Genomic DNA, 18,829 nt, shown 5'->3' with positions numbered 1-18,829 from the left:
GCGGTAGGACAGCCTGTCGCAACGCTTTCTACTGGCTAGCTGAGTAGTTTCCATCGCACTGTCGTCTGACTTGTAGCGACGCACTCTTTACGAATATTGGATTAATGCTACACATCGCAGACAAGATTATAAGATAGTCCCGCTATTTTTTAAACTTTCGATTATGTATTTAGGAAAAGTACCTAGTTTCTACATCAAAATAATTGCAGCACGCTTATTAGGTTAAAAGTAATTACAAATTCTTATGCACCTGTTTATGAAGGTGTACGCAAAATTCACAATATTGTTATATTATATGAAAAGATCAACTATACGTGATATACTAAAGCAATGAGCGTGAACTAAAGTAGGTAAAAAACTCTTTAAAATCTTCGAATTTTCAGCCCTTGAATGGACATTTCTGAAAATAGACCTTCATCGTAGATTTTGAGTAAGACCGGTGGGAAGCGGCGTGCACCTAGCGTTTCCCAGTTTAACATCCACCACCCAGGTGGATGTGCGGCTTACCGAGCCGTATTCTTACACTCTAGACCTTTAAAGTCTGTAAATATGCTAGGTCATGCCGGTTATTGTCGTTCGCCTAGGGATGTCCACAATCCTGATTCGATCTCGTGAAGAAATACTAAGCACAGCTCGTTCCATGGATTGTTGAGCGACTGTTACAGTTGCGAGATAAAGAATATCAGCTCTTAGCCACGAACCTTTCTTACATTACAGTATGAATATTGTATTTCTATCCAGCTTTATCAAGCAAGAGTACCAACGCTTCTTTCAGGATCCATGATACCAATGTCCTTATTATGGGAGAGGTAACAGCCTTGCATCCATACAGGACAGATGTTCTATAAAAATTCTTTTTGATAAGACATCTGCGCAAAGAATATGCAACTGTTAAAAATTCAACATCTGTAAATATTGATGACAACTGTCCAATATCTATTACGTTTTTATTTTTACATCTTCGTCATCATGTCCGGTGATTGGTGGCCGGTGTAAGGCTTTATTTTATTTACTCGTCTTATTTTCCTTTTCAGATCAATTATGTGACATCTTGTGTACGTTAAAAGGAGAATTCCAAGAGAGTCCAATTTGAAATTAGAATCAAATTGGTCTCACTCACAGTTGCATCCAACGTTTCCAACGCACCCTGACATGGAAATAGTGTATACAAATTCAGATGGGTTTATTTTTAGATCACTTTTTCAGGTGTAAATATACAGAAATTTTATAAGTTGATTCTCAGGCTGATTTCATTCTTATAAATACTTTACACTGTAATAAGTTGAAATTATATTAATTTCAATATTTACCATTTAACAAAGTTATTGTTGAAAGACCTTTTTAAATATCCTCTAAGGTACTTAATAATGTTAAGTCAGAACAAAGGTATATAAAACGTGCCGAATTTTGCTACGGGCCCGGTCAACACTGATAATCATTACAAAATCAACTAAACAAAGTATAGTTTCTAATATCAAGAAAAAAGAGGTAAATAAAGTGACATTGCAGGAAAATAAATACATTTAAGTAACTTTTAAGTTAAACGGTTTTTTGATACCCATATTGTGGTGATTGTGGAAAAATATGTACCTAGTCCGCCATATTGGAACGGCGTCCATCTTGAATTTTAAATTTTGACATAATCATCGTGTTTTACTAATGTAGCCCTTTCATTTGATACCCATATTGAGGGGGTTAAGGAAAAATATGTAATCCGCCATTTCATATCGGCGGCCATCTTAGATTTATAATGTTATTGATTTTATTCTATTGTATTGTCATCTAAATTAAATGTGTGTACCAAATTTCAAATCAATCTGACAATGGGAAGGAGCTTAAATTTCAATTTCTAATTTTGACCCAAATAAACAAATTCCGTTCGGGTCGAACTAAATAAAACCGTTCAAAAATAAAAATAAAAATGGAAACTTGAAAACCTATTGAAAATATTGTATCAGTTGAAAATACGCGCGTTTGGCAGTTCGCTGTGAACTTTGCGTGGTCGATAGTTCACGCACCACAAATTAAAATTATCACATAACCGTTGCATCGGACAGTATTTATCAATCTCAAAATTAATGAAGTATTTCAAATTTAGTCAATATATAAAGTGGTCGCTCTGGAATATGTCACATTAATTAAATTTTTATATTGAAATGCGACTAGACTTCTCTTAACACCGGATTGGGACAGCTAGTTAGATATATGGTTGCGATATAAACATGAAAATTATGTAAAGTAATATTTTTATCGGAATATATAAACTATATGTGCAGCACCCATGTGAACTCCGTCAGTGATTACGAAAACAAATCAAAGACGAGCGCTAACCAACATTTGCTCTTCGAATTCAAATTCAAAATATCTTGATTCAAGTAGACATTTACGATTTGAATCGTGTCTTATTTATATATTGACATCATATGTAGTTAGCTACCACCGGTACGGAATGATAATTCACTGTGAAGACACAGCTAATAAACACATTTAAAAAAATTTAAGTTAAACGGTTTTTTGATACCCATATTGTGGTGGTTGTGGAAAAATATGTACCTAGTCCGCCATATTGGAACGGCGTCCATCTTGAATTTTAAATTTTGACATAATCATCGTGTTTTACTAGTGCAGCCCTTTCATTTGATACCCATATCCGTCATTTTGTATCGGCGGCCATCTCAGATTTATAATGTTATTGATTTTATTATATTGTATTGTCATCTAAATTAAATGTGTGTACCAAATTTCAGATCAATCTGACAACGGGAAGGTGCTTAAATTTCAATTTCTAATTTTGACCCAAATAAATAAATTCCGTACGGGTCGAACTAAATAAAACCGTTTAAATTTTGCAAAACTATCTAAAAATAGCATTTCAAGTTAAATTTACCCATTCTGTTGTGTACATTACAATATCAACGATGTAAATGAGTCAACAAACCAAGAATTATTTAATATACTTTTAATTTTAAATTTAAAACAAAGCATGAAAAGTCTTGGATATCTTGTGGAATTTTATTAGATAGTTGAATATCTCCAGGACGCCGCGGACGGAGGAAGTTGGCAGCAAGCCTCCGCGCTAAGGACGTAGGCTCATTAATGCAGATCCGATCGCGATCCTATCTCTCATCTGACGTTGATCTAAAGTCCTAGCTCTGAGCCGAAGGTCGATCGCTATTACCGACTTTTATCTACATTACAGAAATTATTCACTTCTGCATATAAATGATGAAGGGTAACAAATTCGAATTCAATTAAAATTTTAAGATATCCTAATGTGAGAAGGCATTTACACTCAATTCGTAACCTCAATTATTGATTATTAACGCTGATCTGCTAAGACGAGCCGGGCAGAAACTGAACATTTGCAAACTAAGCAGCAGAAGTAACTTCTACAATCGAAAATCTGCTTAAATAAATTGTAGGAGGACCCTGGAATATGACTATTTAATAGATTCAGGCGTTACTTAGCGGAAGTCATTCCTAAGTAAGAAAAGGATTAATATATAGCTACTTCCGCTATGTAGCAGTAGTCGTGCAATAAAGTGCACCGCCCGCCTGCCCGGCTGGTAAATGCGCGTGCGGCTAACAATGCCAAACACAACTATAACCGTTAAATCACTCAAAACGTGTTTCACCCCTCCACTGGGCATCCTCAGGAATAATGTTATACCGATTAGTAGACTCGGTGTTTGGCACTAATCAGCGTAAAGCCTACCCAAGCTCGTGTTGTCCGGAGAATTGGGACAAGAAGAACCAGCTGCAGATACTATGGAAAGGCAAGCCTAGCAAACAAGTACAGGAATATTCGACTGCCTGTCGCTTAGCTGGTCATCAGCGTCGGATTCGTAGTTGCTATACAGTTAATTGCAGATGTCGGACATGTTTGTTTGTCGGGATTAGAGTATGGCCGGGCGACAGGCGTCGGGCAGGGTTAGCGGTCATTGTCACCGGTCCTGCGGACGGGCCGCATGGTGGGTGATCTCGCGTTCAGTAGCGACCAAACCCACCGCAGCTGGGTGTGGTTTAGGCTAAATCCCAAGATGGGTAAATGAGTGCGCCAACAACCCCGGTACCATATTCAAATAACTTGGGAACCACCTTTCCTGGCGTCCCGAGCGAGGATTGAATTGTAACAATATTGTACGGGATAGTACGGGAAAAATGAGTGTGCCTTACAAATTTATCACCTGTGTAGATAGTTAGGTAGTACGATCGCGCACAAGACACTCGCATTAAAGAGTACTGCGCTGTAAGATGATGGAGGCAAGATCTACCGTAACTAGGTCTTTGCCCTCGGGCTGGTGTACTGTACGCATTGGTTTAAAGTAAAGTTTGGGAACTTTGGTGACAATATAATCAACCAATTACGAATAAGTTAGAGAGCGTACGCCTGCCGCTTAGCTAGCTGTTTTTAAAACTTCTTCCCCGTGGAAAACTTTAAGACGATTACAGTTATTTATATATTTATCTACTCATTTACAATTATTAAAATATACTGACAATTATAAAATGGTTGACAAGTTGCATTACACCGCTTGTCTATGGCATGTATCACATATTTATGGCACACTCATTTGTAATAAAGTACAGCTATGTTTAAGTTAAATAAAAACTTCGGTAAGAAACCTGTACGTAGAGTACTGAAAAGATAATTCTGTGATAAATATGTATCAAAAAGTCAGTTGTGACTAATTGACCTTCGAGCAGGCCTCAAAAAAGCTACAAATGTAAATAAAAATGCGATTGCATTACTGCGTTTTCCAAGTAATTCGCTAATACATTACGTCGTAAGGATATAACGAAGAGATGATGTATGCATTACCTTGGCGTGTGATCGATGAATCAATTATGCGTGGGCGTGGGCAAGGTCCATTCGTGGGCACGAGTGATATTATGCCTTACTTTGCGTTCGCAGTGCAATGTTGTATTGTACTAGAAAGTACGACAATAATTAGCGGTATGAGTTGTCGGCTTTCAACTTGGCAGTAAGGGAATAGGGTTGTCTTTTCTTCTTTTAAATCCTCTGGGAAATATAACAAGTACTCTCTATATAGACTAAAGTTGAACTTTGCTAGAAAGCATTGCGGACTGAGTTACCGCAGTTCCTTATTAGCGTGAAGACAACCGTCGAGATGGATTTAATGTTTACCTCAAAATACTCTTGCCAATTAACCTTTACAATGACCAAAACCAGAACAGTGGAAGAGGAGCATCTTGTTCTGGTCCGCCAAGGAAGAAGTCGTTCATAGCGGTCGCAGCACACGTTCCCTGTCGACGTATGTAGATATAATTGTATCAAAACGACAGATGTGCTCGCCGCTCAACAGGTGACAATGTAAAACTGTAAAATATTTTTATGCAATCAAATGTTGACATAAATGCAGTTTACACATAAAAACTAGTGTAAAAAATGGTAGTATAAATGTTTGAATGTACCCCCATCAATCAATTCAAGTTTAAAAAATTGGTACCAGCAGGTTTTAGACGTAAATGCTTTATTTTAATTAGGAGATATATACCAATGAACTATTAGTCAGGAGGAAATCTCTGCATAGGTTGTCACACAGCTCCAACGCCTGTACTGCAAAGTTTGGATCAGACCTCGACTTTCAAATAGACGACTTTTTGTAGTCATTTGTCATACAATATTATGCAGGAAGCCTTTACCACGGCGGCATACAACTCTTTCAAGCGAAACTATCCAGTCCGCATGGTGTTAAATGAACTCGGCAAGAGTGCTGGTGCAAGGTCGGACACACGTGTCAGCAAAGCGCGATGTCTTGCGGCAGGTTTACAAACATTAGGTTAGTTTATTCAACTGTCCGCCGTTCCCACGCCCACGCCATAACAACTCCGCCGATTGTCTGCCATACTGCGTTTGACTCGCGACATGCAATTAATTATTGATAATGAAACAGCTTGTGAATCCTCAGCGGCGAGGTCCACGCGTGGGCGACGTATGATTTTATCTCAAAGGACATACGAATGCTGTAAAAGTTATTTACTAATTAACACACCACGCGCATGCCTACAGCTTTTCGGTGGCCATATTCTCTCCAAATACCGGCGCAGCGTACTTTTCTTTCTGATTTGGAAGAAATGAGTGGGAAGCAAACATATCTATCTCAGAGTCTATTTTTCCTGATTATGTTGTAGTTTAATTTTAACGCTTTATAATCTAGGTTTAAAAACAGATTTTGTAATATTTTAGTACAGAAATAAAAAAAAACCTATTTATTTTTATTATATACTTTCTCTGAAGCTATTAATTTTCCAAAAGGTATTTCGACCAGATGTGAGCGAGCACAGTTCAGTATACGATTATTGCATTTATATTTCCTTGATGCATCTTGTGCTAATGACGTCCATAAATATATGTGCTGTATGAACTTGACAAGAACAAAACAGTGATTTAGTTTCTTCGAGCTTCTTCCTACCCAGTTCCTACCTATGTTCCTACCTGGATCCTTGACTAGATGGTTGTGAGATAGAAACTTTTTAGCTTAAAATTTAACACAATTACTTCATATAATCATTGCTTTTTGTCATTCTTATCAGCCTTTTAAACTTCTCAACGGCGATTCCGTGCCAATCTCCAAAAAGGATAATAATTATGTGCCTCTAGTAGCTAATGGATTGTACGAGTAATTCGTATAACTTCCTCCCCCCTTGTTATAAGAATCGTCACTTGAAGTCGACAATCGAAGAAAAGACGATAGCCAACTTATGTAAGAGGAGACTGCAGAGCATTATCCATAACTCTGAACGTTGGAGGAGGACGGGAGAAGTTGGAAGATTTCAGCTCTGCCTTCATTGACCCTACCAACATACCTTCACCATAGTCAACGAGCTACACAATTCGCTATTCCATTACTGTTATAAGCCAAAATGCATTATCGGTTGGTGGTAAATGAAAATTGACGGACAAATTGATGAACAGCCTTTTGTTCACTTCGACCTTGGGCAGACAGAGACAATTTTAACTTAATTGTTTATTCACCTTTTAATATCTCTCTTATTCTTCTTTTATCACTCATTTAATTTTTATTCGCTATTTTTCCTCGACTACTACTTTACAATGTTCATTTTATTTCTGTTACTTATTTGACATTGTATTCCTTACATTCTAATTACTTATTTCTGAAGCTAGGGTAGCGTGCGAAAGCGTTTCCGTACATTTGATGACAGGTACCGGAAGACCGTGCAGTTTGAGCCTGTGGGATTTCGGAGTAATTATTACGAAAAGCCAACTCAAACCCACGGAGGCAAGAAGGTAAGGCGGCACGTTATCCTCGCTGTTGCAAGGTACAACAGGATTAAATAACCCGATTTGAGTCCTCGTCGGTGGACAACGTAGACGCGGGTGTCGCAACGCAGCCGCAGCGGTGTCGCAGCGGAGCCGCGGCGGGCCGCTGTCGCAACGCGTAACGCTACGCCGCGACCGCAGGCCGCCCTGTCCGCCAGGGCTGCCACTTCTTCCTAATATTCTAGACATTATCGGAAACGGAAAACGCTTTCCTTTATTGTTATGGTTACTTCAGGTGTATTGTTGGCGGGTAAACCGGTAACATTTACACACACGCGAGGTGGGCCATGCCCCATATCAAAACCAAAATGTGATGACACCAGAAAAAAAGTATGGAGCGACAATACAGTTTAACAAACATCTTTTTAAAATTTGCATTTAGTACTAAGCGAATTTTGTTTTCAACCTCCTTTATACAGAAATAAAAGGGTGACAAATAACCTTATTTTATTACATCTTTAACCAAAAGTAATGCGAAGAAGATAAGCAAAGATTACGGCGGAGATAAAGATTTCCTTTAAAAGTTTGCGACATTTAGCGGCCGCGCGGCGCCCGGCTGCGCCTCGATACATCTCAATTATAATGCACAAGGAGATTGTTTATAGGTGTAAAAGTTTTAAACATGTGAACATGTAGCGCTTTCGATAGCAAAAAGCTTTTACGTTTTTTTTATGTTTTTACAACTCTTTCCGATCAACCTGTCTAAAGTTTAAAGTTACTTTCGAACTTTATTGGAATGGCCAATAATTTCTGACGTCGCTGCAGAGTTGTGCGATTCTCAGTGATTCGCGGTCCGCTCTGGAAACTGTCTCAAAACCCGACAGCCTCCATCCCCTAGCGTTAGGAATAAAAGAGAACATAATGAAAGCGAGAGAGAATGGAAAAGAGGTAAAACTGTATTGAGTTAAAGAGCACACGGGGACGGAGGGAAACGAAAGAGCGGACCAACTGGCGAAAGATGTGGCCCTAAAGTTAAAGAAGAAACCGGAGTATGAGAAGTGTCCTATTTCCTTCGTCAAGCGACAGCTTAGGCTGGACACGCTTGGCGAATGGAGTAGGAGATACGTGGAAGGTACGACGGCTTTAACAACCAAGATTTTCTTCCTGGGCGCAGATACTGCGTATAGAATACTCCGCCAAATTTAGATGGACACAGACCTGGTTCAGATGTTCACAGGGTACGGGGAGTTCTCGGAGTACCTCCACAGGTTCAAACTCAAGGAGAGTCCCTCGTGCACCTGTGACCCTGCGGAGGACCAGTCTGTGGTGCACCTTCTCATCAGCTGTCCCGTGTAGGGAAGGCAGAGGTATGAGTGCGAGATGGAACTGTGTGCGAGCACAAAGAGAGAAAGTATCTCCTCTTTAATAAGCCACGACCAGTCACGGAAAATTCTCTTTAAATTCTGCAAATATATCATAAACAAAACAGTGAGTAGTAATAAGACCCAGCCTACCACCAATACAAGATAATGTAAGCAAGTAGTATAAGTCAAATATTATTAAATAGCAATATAATACTAGTTTAAGAAAATACAATAAAAGTATAATTGTAAAAATTAAGAAAATATGTAAAATAACCAAATGTAACTTGGTATAGCAGTAGTATTAAGAACTGAGGTGAAGAATGAGAGAAAATGAAAGAAAGGAATGTAATAAATGATAAAGAGTGGAAGACATTGTGATGTGTGGCAGTAGAGAGTATGAATGATAATGTGACGTATTACAGAAGAAATAAATTAAGTGTGTGAATAACTTATTGGAAATAAACATCCTTAACCTTACACATGTTAGGGGAGTACGAGAGACCTCCAAAAAGGAGGCCATAAAAAATTATTTCTGATAGTACAAAGTCTTCAGGAATAAATAGTAAACCATAAATAATTCGAACATGCAGGATTATACATATTTTTAAAACAGTTTTTTTTTACAATATTTATTTATTCATGTCAGTCAAACAATGTTCACTGCAAGACAAAGGTCTGCTCCAAGATCGGCACAGTGACCGACGTTGCGCTCCTCGCGTCCAGCGGCTAATGGGGAGTCTACCCAAGCTTTATTATATTATCATTACGTCATTTATTATTTCTGTACTGTTACAGAAATAATAAATAATGTTATGACAGATTTATGGATACAATGTACTAATAATAATAATCAAACACCCTGTATAATTACAGTTATATTATGGAAGACAAGTCTGCATATTTGATGTTTAGGTAAGCTGTTAATTATGATTCCTCTGGAAATCGAACCTACGACCTCGTTTCGCAGTCTCCCATCATCACATCAGCGCTGCACTTTGCCGTTAATAAAGATAAAAAATTTGTAATCTGCAAAAAATTAGGTTCGTTTCAATGAGTCATATTAAACGTGATTTATGACTGTGTTTATTTATTATTTATTAACCAGCTGAAATCTTATGGCGCACCCACGCATATACAAAGAGGCTGTAAATGCCGCAAGGCATCAACATCGATCGTAACGCATTAAATTTCAATAATCATCGTCTTAGCATACTTCCAGGGAGCTGCCCCTCTGGAGAGTTTGCAGTGTTTGGCAGTGCTGGTCTCTGCACACGCGGGTCATAATTCAAGGCGAACATAAATAAAGGCGACCTTAAAAGAGATATAACAAGTATGTGCGCCTGAGGCCGCGCAGTGAGCCGCACCGAAACCTGCGGCGCGATGCAGTGAGTGGCTGCGCCGCCCGCGACTAATAAGGCAGCGGCGCAGGACGACAGGAAAATGCTTCGCTTCTCGAAACCGGCGCGCCTGACGTCACCGGCCCTGGCCCCCATCCGACCCGTTTTATTTTAAAGTATTACAACTCGAATAACTTAACAATTGCGTCGCGCCGCCGCCTTGCGTAATTCTTTTCACGTCCACACTGTTCACGCGATTAACAATACCATAATACATATACATACTTTCCAAATGATCAGAGGTAGATCAGAGGTAACGGCTCAAGATCCGAAGGCCGCACATATTTGCGATGCTCTAATGAAGTATGCGTCCCCTGAATCCGAGTGTCCGAAGTGCCTCGGTGTTGCAAGGATGGCGGACTACTCTGAGAATGGCCGTGTGAAGAGCACCACGATCACAACTTCTGCCAAGAGATTGCCAATTAAGAAAAATCATTCGTAAAACGGAAGCGAACCTCTGAGTCGCCTATCGTCCACTCCGCCTGGGGAACAATATGCAAAGTCTAAATACTTAAATCGCTTCATTTCCTCTTCCTTGTCAGCTCACAGACAACGGAACAAAAACCAACACCAAAACTTTATTATAGTTAATATTAGCCTAAAATAGTCGTAACATAACGAATCTGGTGTGCGAGAGACACTGTTCCAGTTTTATCCTATTAAATCATTTTCTAGTCTTATTTCCTTTTGTCTTGTCAACTTTTGATGTAAACAGAACAATAAAAAGACTATAAATCAATATACAGAATAGAGATAGTTTAATAAGGCAAATATTTATTTATCGGGTAACTTTTAAGGTGCTGCGTGGGCAAAACTAGCGATTTCCCACCGGAGGGTGGCAATAACTGTCGGGTGACGCTAGCGAAGTGGGCGAACTCCTTACTTGTCGGTTATCAAAATTGTTTCGCTCTTTGCTCCAACCGCGTTGATGCGATGGTCTGCGTATTTTAGCTGATTGTCTAAAAACGTTAAAATTTAAAAGCTAACACTTATAACAAAACCTATATAAACAACACGGTGTTCTGTTTTATCAATAATGTCCTTTTTTCAATTTCGTCTGCGTTGTCTTTACTTTTGTTTATCGATGTTCAAGGCCCATTTGAAATCTGCGTGAATCCTAGCTGCAGACTCGAAGTCAACACATGTCGTTACATACATATGTTGCACCTATCGTGAAGTTTTCGTACATAAATTATGTTATACCAAAACAGCATTTCACTTTATTCTCTACAAAACATTCTGAAAATAAAAAACCTTAAAAGGTGACCTTTAATATTTTACCAACACCGTTTTGTTTTGCTATGTCAAGGCGCCACAGAAACAAATATAAATACACTCAATTCAATGTAATAATTAACTGCAATCCGGTTAAGTACTTGAAATGCGTAGCACCAACGTTCTCCCTGACCATGGGGTCCGCTGCGCAGTACTTGCCCCATCAGCAGTAGTGAACATAGTTTATTTAAGTTTAGTGATTGAAAATTAGTAACACGTAGCTTGCAAGCATGAAACTGCAGTAGGCTGGATACATCGTTCGTGCAATTCAAGAGTCGATAGATGCGAGGAGGGTAGCCCAGTCGTCAGGAGGACAGATAACATAGATTAGGTCGCGGATGCAGTGCAAAATCAGTTATCGAGGGGATCTTTGCCTTGTAGTGAGCGTCTGTCGTTTGATATGATGATGGTGATGGTGAGTGAAAACTACGTACGAAATGTTTTTATCGTATTTCAAAAACTGCGTAGCAACAAATAGTATTATAGCAGTTGTCACCTGGTGCCGCAAGAGCGATGTGTCATCTTTAAGCCGTTTTGATCGCAAGCGAAAGATCGATGGCGCCGGAGGATTTCAATTCACGAATTCAGCAAGAAGGGAGCGCAAGGACGCGCGCGACGCAATCCGCGCGAACGCTGAGCGGTGCCGACCTCGCCGCGCCGTATTCGGACCGGCCGCTGCCATAAGGGACTGCGCCAGATTTTTTGTTATCACGTGAAGGCTCTTTATCTCTAGGATGGCCGTAGTCCTCATTTCTGACAATGAAATATTTTCAACAGTTAATTTTGTAATTTGTTACGACAAGTTATGGATTGATTGATAAAGGGCGTCGTACAGGGTTTAGCATTTATACTTCGTAAAGAGTGAGACAGACTAAACGTTCGTTCATATTCCAATTGTTTGATGCGGTTCTGCACAGGCAGAACTAAATGTTTATACTACTACTTTATATATATAAAAGTAATAATAATAAAACAACTTGTTTGTACAGATATATTACTATTTTCTGTTTATATGCAATCAAATTAAAAAGCATGCATGCCATTTCCAATCGAAATCTATGACAGATGTGGATATCTAGCTGCGTAGACGACGTATTTATTTTTAAAATTTCCCAAAGACGCAATTATACTTTCCTCTGAAGGGCTTACTGTTATTCATCAATGTGAACCAGGCTTTCTAATTTGCGGTGATCTATTTACACTATTAAGAGAAGGCGGCAATTTCAAATGCAACTCTAAGAAATAAGAAATTATGAACTAAGAATTTATAGCGAGGTAACTTCTAGTCACAGTACAGAGTCTTTATATAGTTATTTAGTTTATATTTGATAATTTTATTTCACAAATACAGTATATAAGACGATCACAACAAGAAAATCGATTGGTGGCACCGGATTCTGGAAATTCTGGCGCTACGAATCTTTGGAACCGATTTTCTAAGCAACAGTGCGTGTGAGATTCAGCAAAACTTATATGGACACTGAGTTGAAGCTTATTCTTACAGCAACAGGTCTGCTTGTGTACTTGTCCGTTAAAAAATTGAAACACATTTACGTCATTAAATTTCATTGACGTACAATATTATGTCTATTTACATAATATGATGTCTGCAAGTTCACTTCAAAATATAGACTCTTTGAAATATCTATCAAATAAACAAGATCTCATACAGCGAGGTGGCAACGGACGTCGAAGATTCGCGTCCCTAGTAGTATTTAATCCTTTTCTGCATCCGCCGCCACCGTGTAACGAACTTACGGATCAGGGTATACGAGTGAACTAAGGTGAGAAAAATTAAGGAATTTTCGTTTCAAAGACCACTAAAGGAGTTTTGATGGATACGAATCCCTAACACCTGTCTTCCCACCAGCAGGCTCCGAAAAAAAAACGTTCATGTTAAACGATCTTTAATAATTACAAAACAAATAATCCTGCTATCTGATCACTAAACTTTTTATAGAAATTACTAATCATTTTAAAACAATTACAAAAATTAACATCAAATAAAACCATGAAGGGGAAGTGACATGTAGATGTCGTGCTGGTATATTCATTCTAAATTTAAAATATTTTTTTACAATTTCATTTTAATTATATGTTGATAAGCACCAGACTGAAAAAATTTTTTAATTTTTTCCATGGAAGTAATAAATAAGTTAAATCAAAGTGCTTATTCACCAATGATTATATTTCCAAAACGTCGATCAAGTATAGTGTTTACTCCCTCAGTAACTAGAATTTAACTGATTACCTAACATATCCTTAATATTGAAGGTTTCCAAATATGCCCTTATCAAAAAAAGAAGAGAAAAGATCACAACAAACTCAGGCGGGTTTTTTTGTGATCATTCATAAATATCCTTCACATAGGCAGTAGAAGTAATTTATTTTCAAAGCTGTATTTCATTCAAAATGAATTTGGATTGTGATTTGCCTTATACACCTTATACATCAGCGTTAATGTTTGTTTTCCCCATCAGCTCAACAGTTCATTATAGGAAATCGAAAACCCCAGTTTACTTTAATAAGAAAGAAAAGGGACCGTAGTTCGACTATAAAAAAGATATGACACATGGTGCCAGTAGTGGCTCGCGTTAGGGTATGATGCTAGTGGTCGCGAAAGATCATCGTGGACCCGATACATTGTCTCCCTGCTAAGCATTCTGCCAAGATATACCTGAATACTTCCACAGCGCCTGTTTTATTATTGAAGCAATTACATATTAATATGCGCATACATGAAACAGTATAGATTTATAGGTAGTAATAAGAAATGTTGTCTTATGCCATAAACACCGAATACAAGTTTAACGAAGAGGTTGGAGACTTGTATTGTCAAAATCCCTTACATTCGTCTTTTCGCTTACAAATATAGAACAGATCTTCGCCCTAAATTAGTACTTACATATCTAGTTTACAGCAGATGTTGTCTGGCCGGACGTGACTAAAATACGGCTAAACGTTTACCGCTATCTGACACCAATACGTAATTGGTCGACCTAAATATGCGGCGCAATTCGCCTTAAGCAGAAACCGCAACAACAACAGCCCCGCGAGGTGTGACGCCGCTCCGATTGCTAGATTTTTCGTCGATGTTCAGGTCTGCTAACATTTTCATGTTTTACAGCTTCATGGAGCTAGGGTACTAAGCAGCCCAAGGAGGACAAACTCGATGATGTCGAACACCGAGGATACTGGCTGAAGTTCCTCCTCCCAAGACGTGCTATAGTACTATATTGAGGGCATAAGTGCATGAGTGACCTCTCCATTGCTAAGAAATACATATTCCGATTGACCATATTCTCCACCCAGAGGACAATATATCTTGTTTACTTATTTAAACTAATTTCAGTAGATGTATATATATTCTACATGTCTATGAAGGTGGTCCGTGTCTTAGTGTTGTTAATTTACTTTATGTGATGCTGCTGCTAATGTCACTAAAACAAATAAAAGCAAATTTGTGGGTGATGGTTACATTCTGGAATATTCGCGGGAAGTAGCTGGTCGCGGGCAGCGCAGGGGGGGTCATCGTGGCGATGTTTGGGGGAGGAATGTGCGTTGCAGCGGGGCTCCATCGACTAATAAGAAGACGAAGAAGTAACTCTGGAGAATACTAATATTTCACCTGCAGGATGTAGGGCGTTCCGTTTATCATTCCCATGCTAAGATCTAGACGTGTCATAATTTTTTGTCAACGTTATCTTTTCGACGTAAAGTTGACATATTTGTTGCTCTGCGCGCGATATTGTGTGCGACCCAGATGCGGGTGGCGATGTTGTGCCGGTTACGCAAGCGCAGCGGGCGACTCTGTTTATGGCAGCGCTCCGCACGGCGCGGCGCCGCGCGGCCATATGGCCGGCCGCCGCTGCCCCGCGCGGCCTTTCTAGCACCAACTCATCTTAGTCACGGTGCTCCGCTTTCTCGCGCGCGAGGATTAGGGACGCGACGAACCAGTGTGTCCACACACACATAGCAAAATACGCAGGTATATTTTGAACTCATACGTTCCACTTTTTCTTTGTCGTAGACCACTTACAACTAATACTATAGGAACTTTATAGGGGAGGTCTATGTCCAACTGTGGACATACATAAATGAAAGTACACGGCAGCAGTGATCAAGAGGATAGTTGCAATCCCCGCCAACGTAAAACTAGGCAGGTTCTGGTTCTTGTATAATTCACCCTCAGCGGACAAGCTGCAGTGCGCATAAAGCTCGTTCGTTTTAAATATAAACTTTAATTTCTGTCTCCGTCAGGACAAAACGACAGTTTGTTTTACTTCAAATATTGATATAAAGTAGTTTTCACATTCGATCCCAACCTACTTGTGGTGAATTCTCCACTTAACACGTTGAAAACTAAAAACAGCCAGACTAAAAACCATGTTTAGTTCAGTGGGCCGCGACGGACACCATGTGACTGCCATCATGTTGGGTCCAAGAGGCCGCGTCGGACACCATGTGTCCGCATGCCCTCGATCACTTCAGAAGCCTCTAGGAAACCAACGGACAGTGTTTCGACTGTTTTTATCAAGGCATGTGACCCGCGCAGCCCCGCAGAAAAATAATGGGTAAATCGCTGTTTCCGTAAGTCGCCCATCATTTTTAAGGGTTTTACTGACAATATTTGCAAAAAAACACCTTGGCGATTTTTTGACGATTTTCGATTTAATGGTGTGGTCCCAGTATGCTGTCGGACACATGGTGTCCGCCATGGCGTTCAACGTGTTAAGTGACTTTGTTATCGCAGCATACGCACGCAGCCCGGGAATATCTCCATCACTTCATGTCCGCTGTTTCCTTTCATGTATTCATGCCATTATCCAAGAACCAATACCGTTCTGTAACTATTTTGTCGTACTGTTTGAAAGATGCAATCTTTATCGCCTTGTCATCTGGGGTCAAAGAAAATTGCGCACGCAGCGCGAGTGGGCTGTATTCATGAACAGCTCTTTTGATCCACATTTAACAAATCAAACATAATTGTATTTAACGCCATGTAAGTTACAAATTACCGATGGACAACGATCGTGATCATAAACATGATATGTACTTGTTTGTGTGTATTAAAACATAGTGAACGGAGGAATGGTTACTAATGGTTACTGAAGAAAGGGTGTAATAGACAACATTAGTCTATAAACCTCTCGATAGATCTAAATGAAGAGCTTAGGATTAGTATGATTGTACAGATTGCACACTTGTTATTGCCTCTTGTGTCTGACTTTCCCGATACCACACAGCTGTGTGATTACCGGGAAAGACTAGTGTATTTTTAAGAAACAAAGTTTATTTAAGTTTCGTTTAATTTCAACTAATAGCTACATCAGTTTCTGAACAGATCGCAAGGTAATGTCTGAGTACGTTGCGTGAGTTAAATAAATGTCGAATGTAGGTACATACAGAGCTCTCATTTTTAGCTTGTCGCACTATTTGTGTGCTTTGGGAAATTAGTAATAAAGCTCTTTAATATAATATAAATTGAAATTTGGTTCCAAAACAGACAGTATGGCAGAAGTATTGCGAATTACTGACTAGCCGCGGGAACTGTATTATCGAACTATGTCCAGTACATTAAATGGAATTAAAATAATTTTCCTTGAACAAATTTATTGAATGTAATCAACAAACGTGACATAGACAGACACACGTGACGCAAACTGAACTCCAAATATAGATTTAATTCTCTTTGCTCGACGCTGTAGGACGAATGGAACGCTAACTTTTAATCGACGGCTCCGAGCGACGCTCACGGCTGTTTGATCACGAAGCGCTCCACGAACTCCTCGGCGATTTCGAGCTGGCGCTGCATGTAGACCGGCGAGACGCGGCAATAGGCCAGCACCGGCTCCGTGCGGTCCTCGTCGCAGTAGCGCGTGAAGGTGGCGGGGTCGTCGAACGTCTTCTGCGCGATCAGCGGGTCCATCAGCACGAACGGTAATATGCCCAGCGCCATGAACGCCGCGAACATGCGGCTGCGCTCACACCAGTCCGCCAGCGCGGAGAAGTCGTACTGCAGCTCCTGCAGCCGCTCGCGCGTGTCTCGGTCCACAGCCGCCGCGAACGCGTCGTAGTAATGACGGAGCAGCGCCGCCTCGTGCCGCTCCCGGAACTTCTGACCGGTGGCCAGATACAGAAACGCCATGAGGTCGAAGGCAGGCGGCCCATAGCGTAGGCACTGGAAATCTATCAACAGCGCGTTGGTGGGCTCGTCGCCGTCGTACCGGAACATGATGTTGTTGACCCAGAGGTCCCTGTGCAGCAACACATTGAGCGTGTCTGTATACTCAGTCAGTGTCGCGCACGACTCCAGATAGCGCTGAACGAGCTGCTGCTCCAGGTCCCTGGGGAACTGCTCGTATTTGGCGGAGAAGGCTTTAAGGAAGTTCGCAGTGAGCTTGGCGGCCGCCCGCAGCCAAGGTGATTCGCAGAGGGTGTGCTCCTTAAGTACGTCGGCGTGCTCCTGCAGGAAGCTGTACGGTCGGTGCTCGCGCCGGCTCCTCGCGGTCGCGTAGTTCGCGTAGGCGGCGTGGAAGCGCGCGACGGCCGCCGCGGCCAGCAGCGCGTGTTGAAGATCGACCGTGTGCTGGTTGTGCAGTGTCCGGTAGCCCTGCAGAGCCAGGTCCGGCATCACCAGGACGCTCTCGTTGCAGAGGTAGACCGGCGCGCACCAAGGGTTCGGCCCTACAAGTAATAACACATGCACGGAAAACTTCTTACAACATAATTACTTAACAATTAGATTTAATTTTTCGATTACCTAATATTTCTTATTAACCGTGGGATACATTGCAGGTTGTTTACTTTAATTCAAACCTTCTTTCCGATACTATTAGTATATTCCGTGATAATACTGATAACGGCTCTAGAAGTTAATTTCTGGGGCTCTGGATTGGAAGTCAAACAAAATAAAAAAAAGTTTTCTATTTACCATGCCGACTTCTTTGAGTCTTAGTGAGGTTGTTTTTGCGGCAACGCTATAGGAAGAAGAAAAAAGAAAAGAAAAAAACCTACGCATACCCTCTGCGCCGCGCATTTCCTCGGACAGATTCAGTGCGAGCGCCTCCCTTTTAGAATAACCATATTTTTGAATGAATTCGGCCTTGGGCGCGTTGGAAGCTGGCAAACTCTTTACGAATAGCCTCAACTTCTTCACAGCGCCGTTGAGTCTCACGTGCACGGTGACCCGGGCGTGGTCGCCGAGGAAGCCCACCATGCCCGCGGCGGCCGGGCGCCGGTCGCACGCCGCCACCCGCCAGCCCGGCTCGCCCAGCACGCGCTGCACCACGTGCTGCAACTGCTTCGCGCTCAACAACTCGCACGTCGTCGACTTCCCGTGGCCTTCGCATGACATTTTTACTCGTGATCAACGCCGTGGCCCGCCGCGAGCGACCTCCCACTTGCAATACAGATCGCTAATTGCCTCTGCTTGCAGTTAAATACAAAATTGCAGCTAATATTAAAACAATTGCTCAAATATTAAAATGTACTTGCAATATGTATTAACGACTCTAAGCCGCCACGACAAGGGCGTGCGCGCGGGA

The 18,829-nt window shown here is 40.8% G+C and overlaps 1 protein-coding gene across 1 annotated transcript; it reads right to left on the bottom strand.

Annotated features, from left to right (window-relative positions):
• Window positions 1-16,823: 16,823 nt before the first annotated feature.
• Window positions 16,824-18,696, bottom strand: LOC137933244 (uncharacterized). Its single transcript, XM_068777111.1, has 2 exons — window positions 18,306-18,696; window positions 16,824-17,969 (listed from the first exon to the last, which is right to left on the bottom strand). The coding sequence occupies exons 1-2, from the start codon at window positions 18,637-18,639 to the stop codon at window positions 17,035-17,037; spliced, it is 1,269 nt and encodes a 422-aa protein (XP_068633212.1). The 5' UTR covers window positions 18,640-18,696; the 3' UTR covers window positions 16,824-17,034.
• Window positions 18,697-18,829: the final 133 nt, after the last annotated feature.

This window comes from Battus philenor, unplaced genomic scaffold (genome assembly GCF_028537555.1).
Source record: "Battus philenor isolate CCGP_79_NKW_IND1 unplaced genomic scaffold, ilBatPhil1.0.hap1 SCAF_13, whole genome shotgun sequence".
Taxonomy (NCBI): domain Eukaryota; kingdom Metazoa; phylum Arthropoda; class Insecta; order Lepidoptera; family Papilionidae; genus Battus; species Battus philenor.
This window is presented reverse-complemented; position numbering and strand designations above follow the sequence as displayed.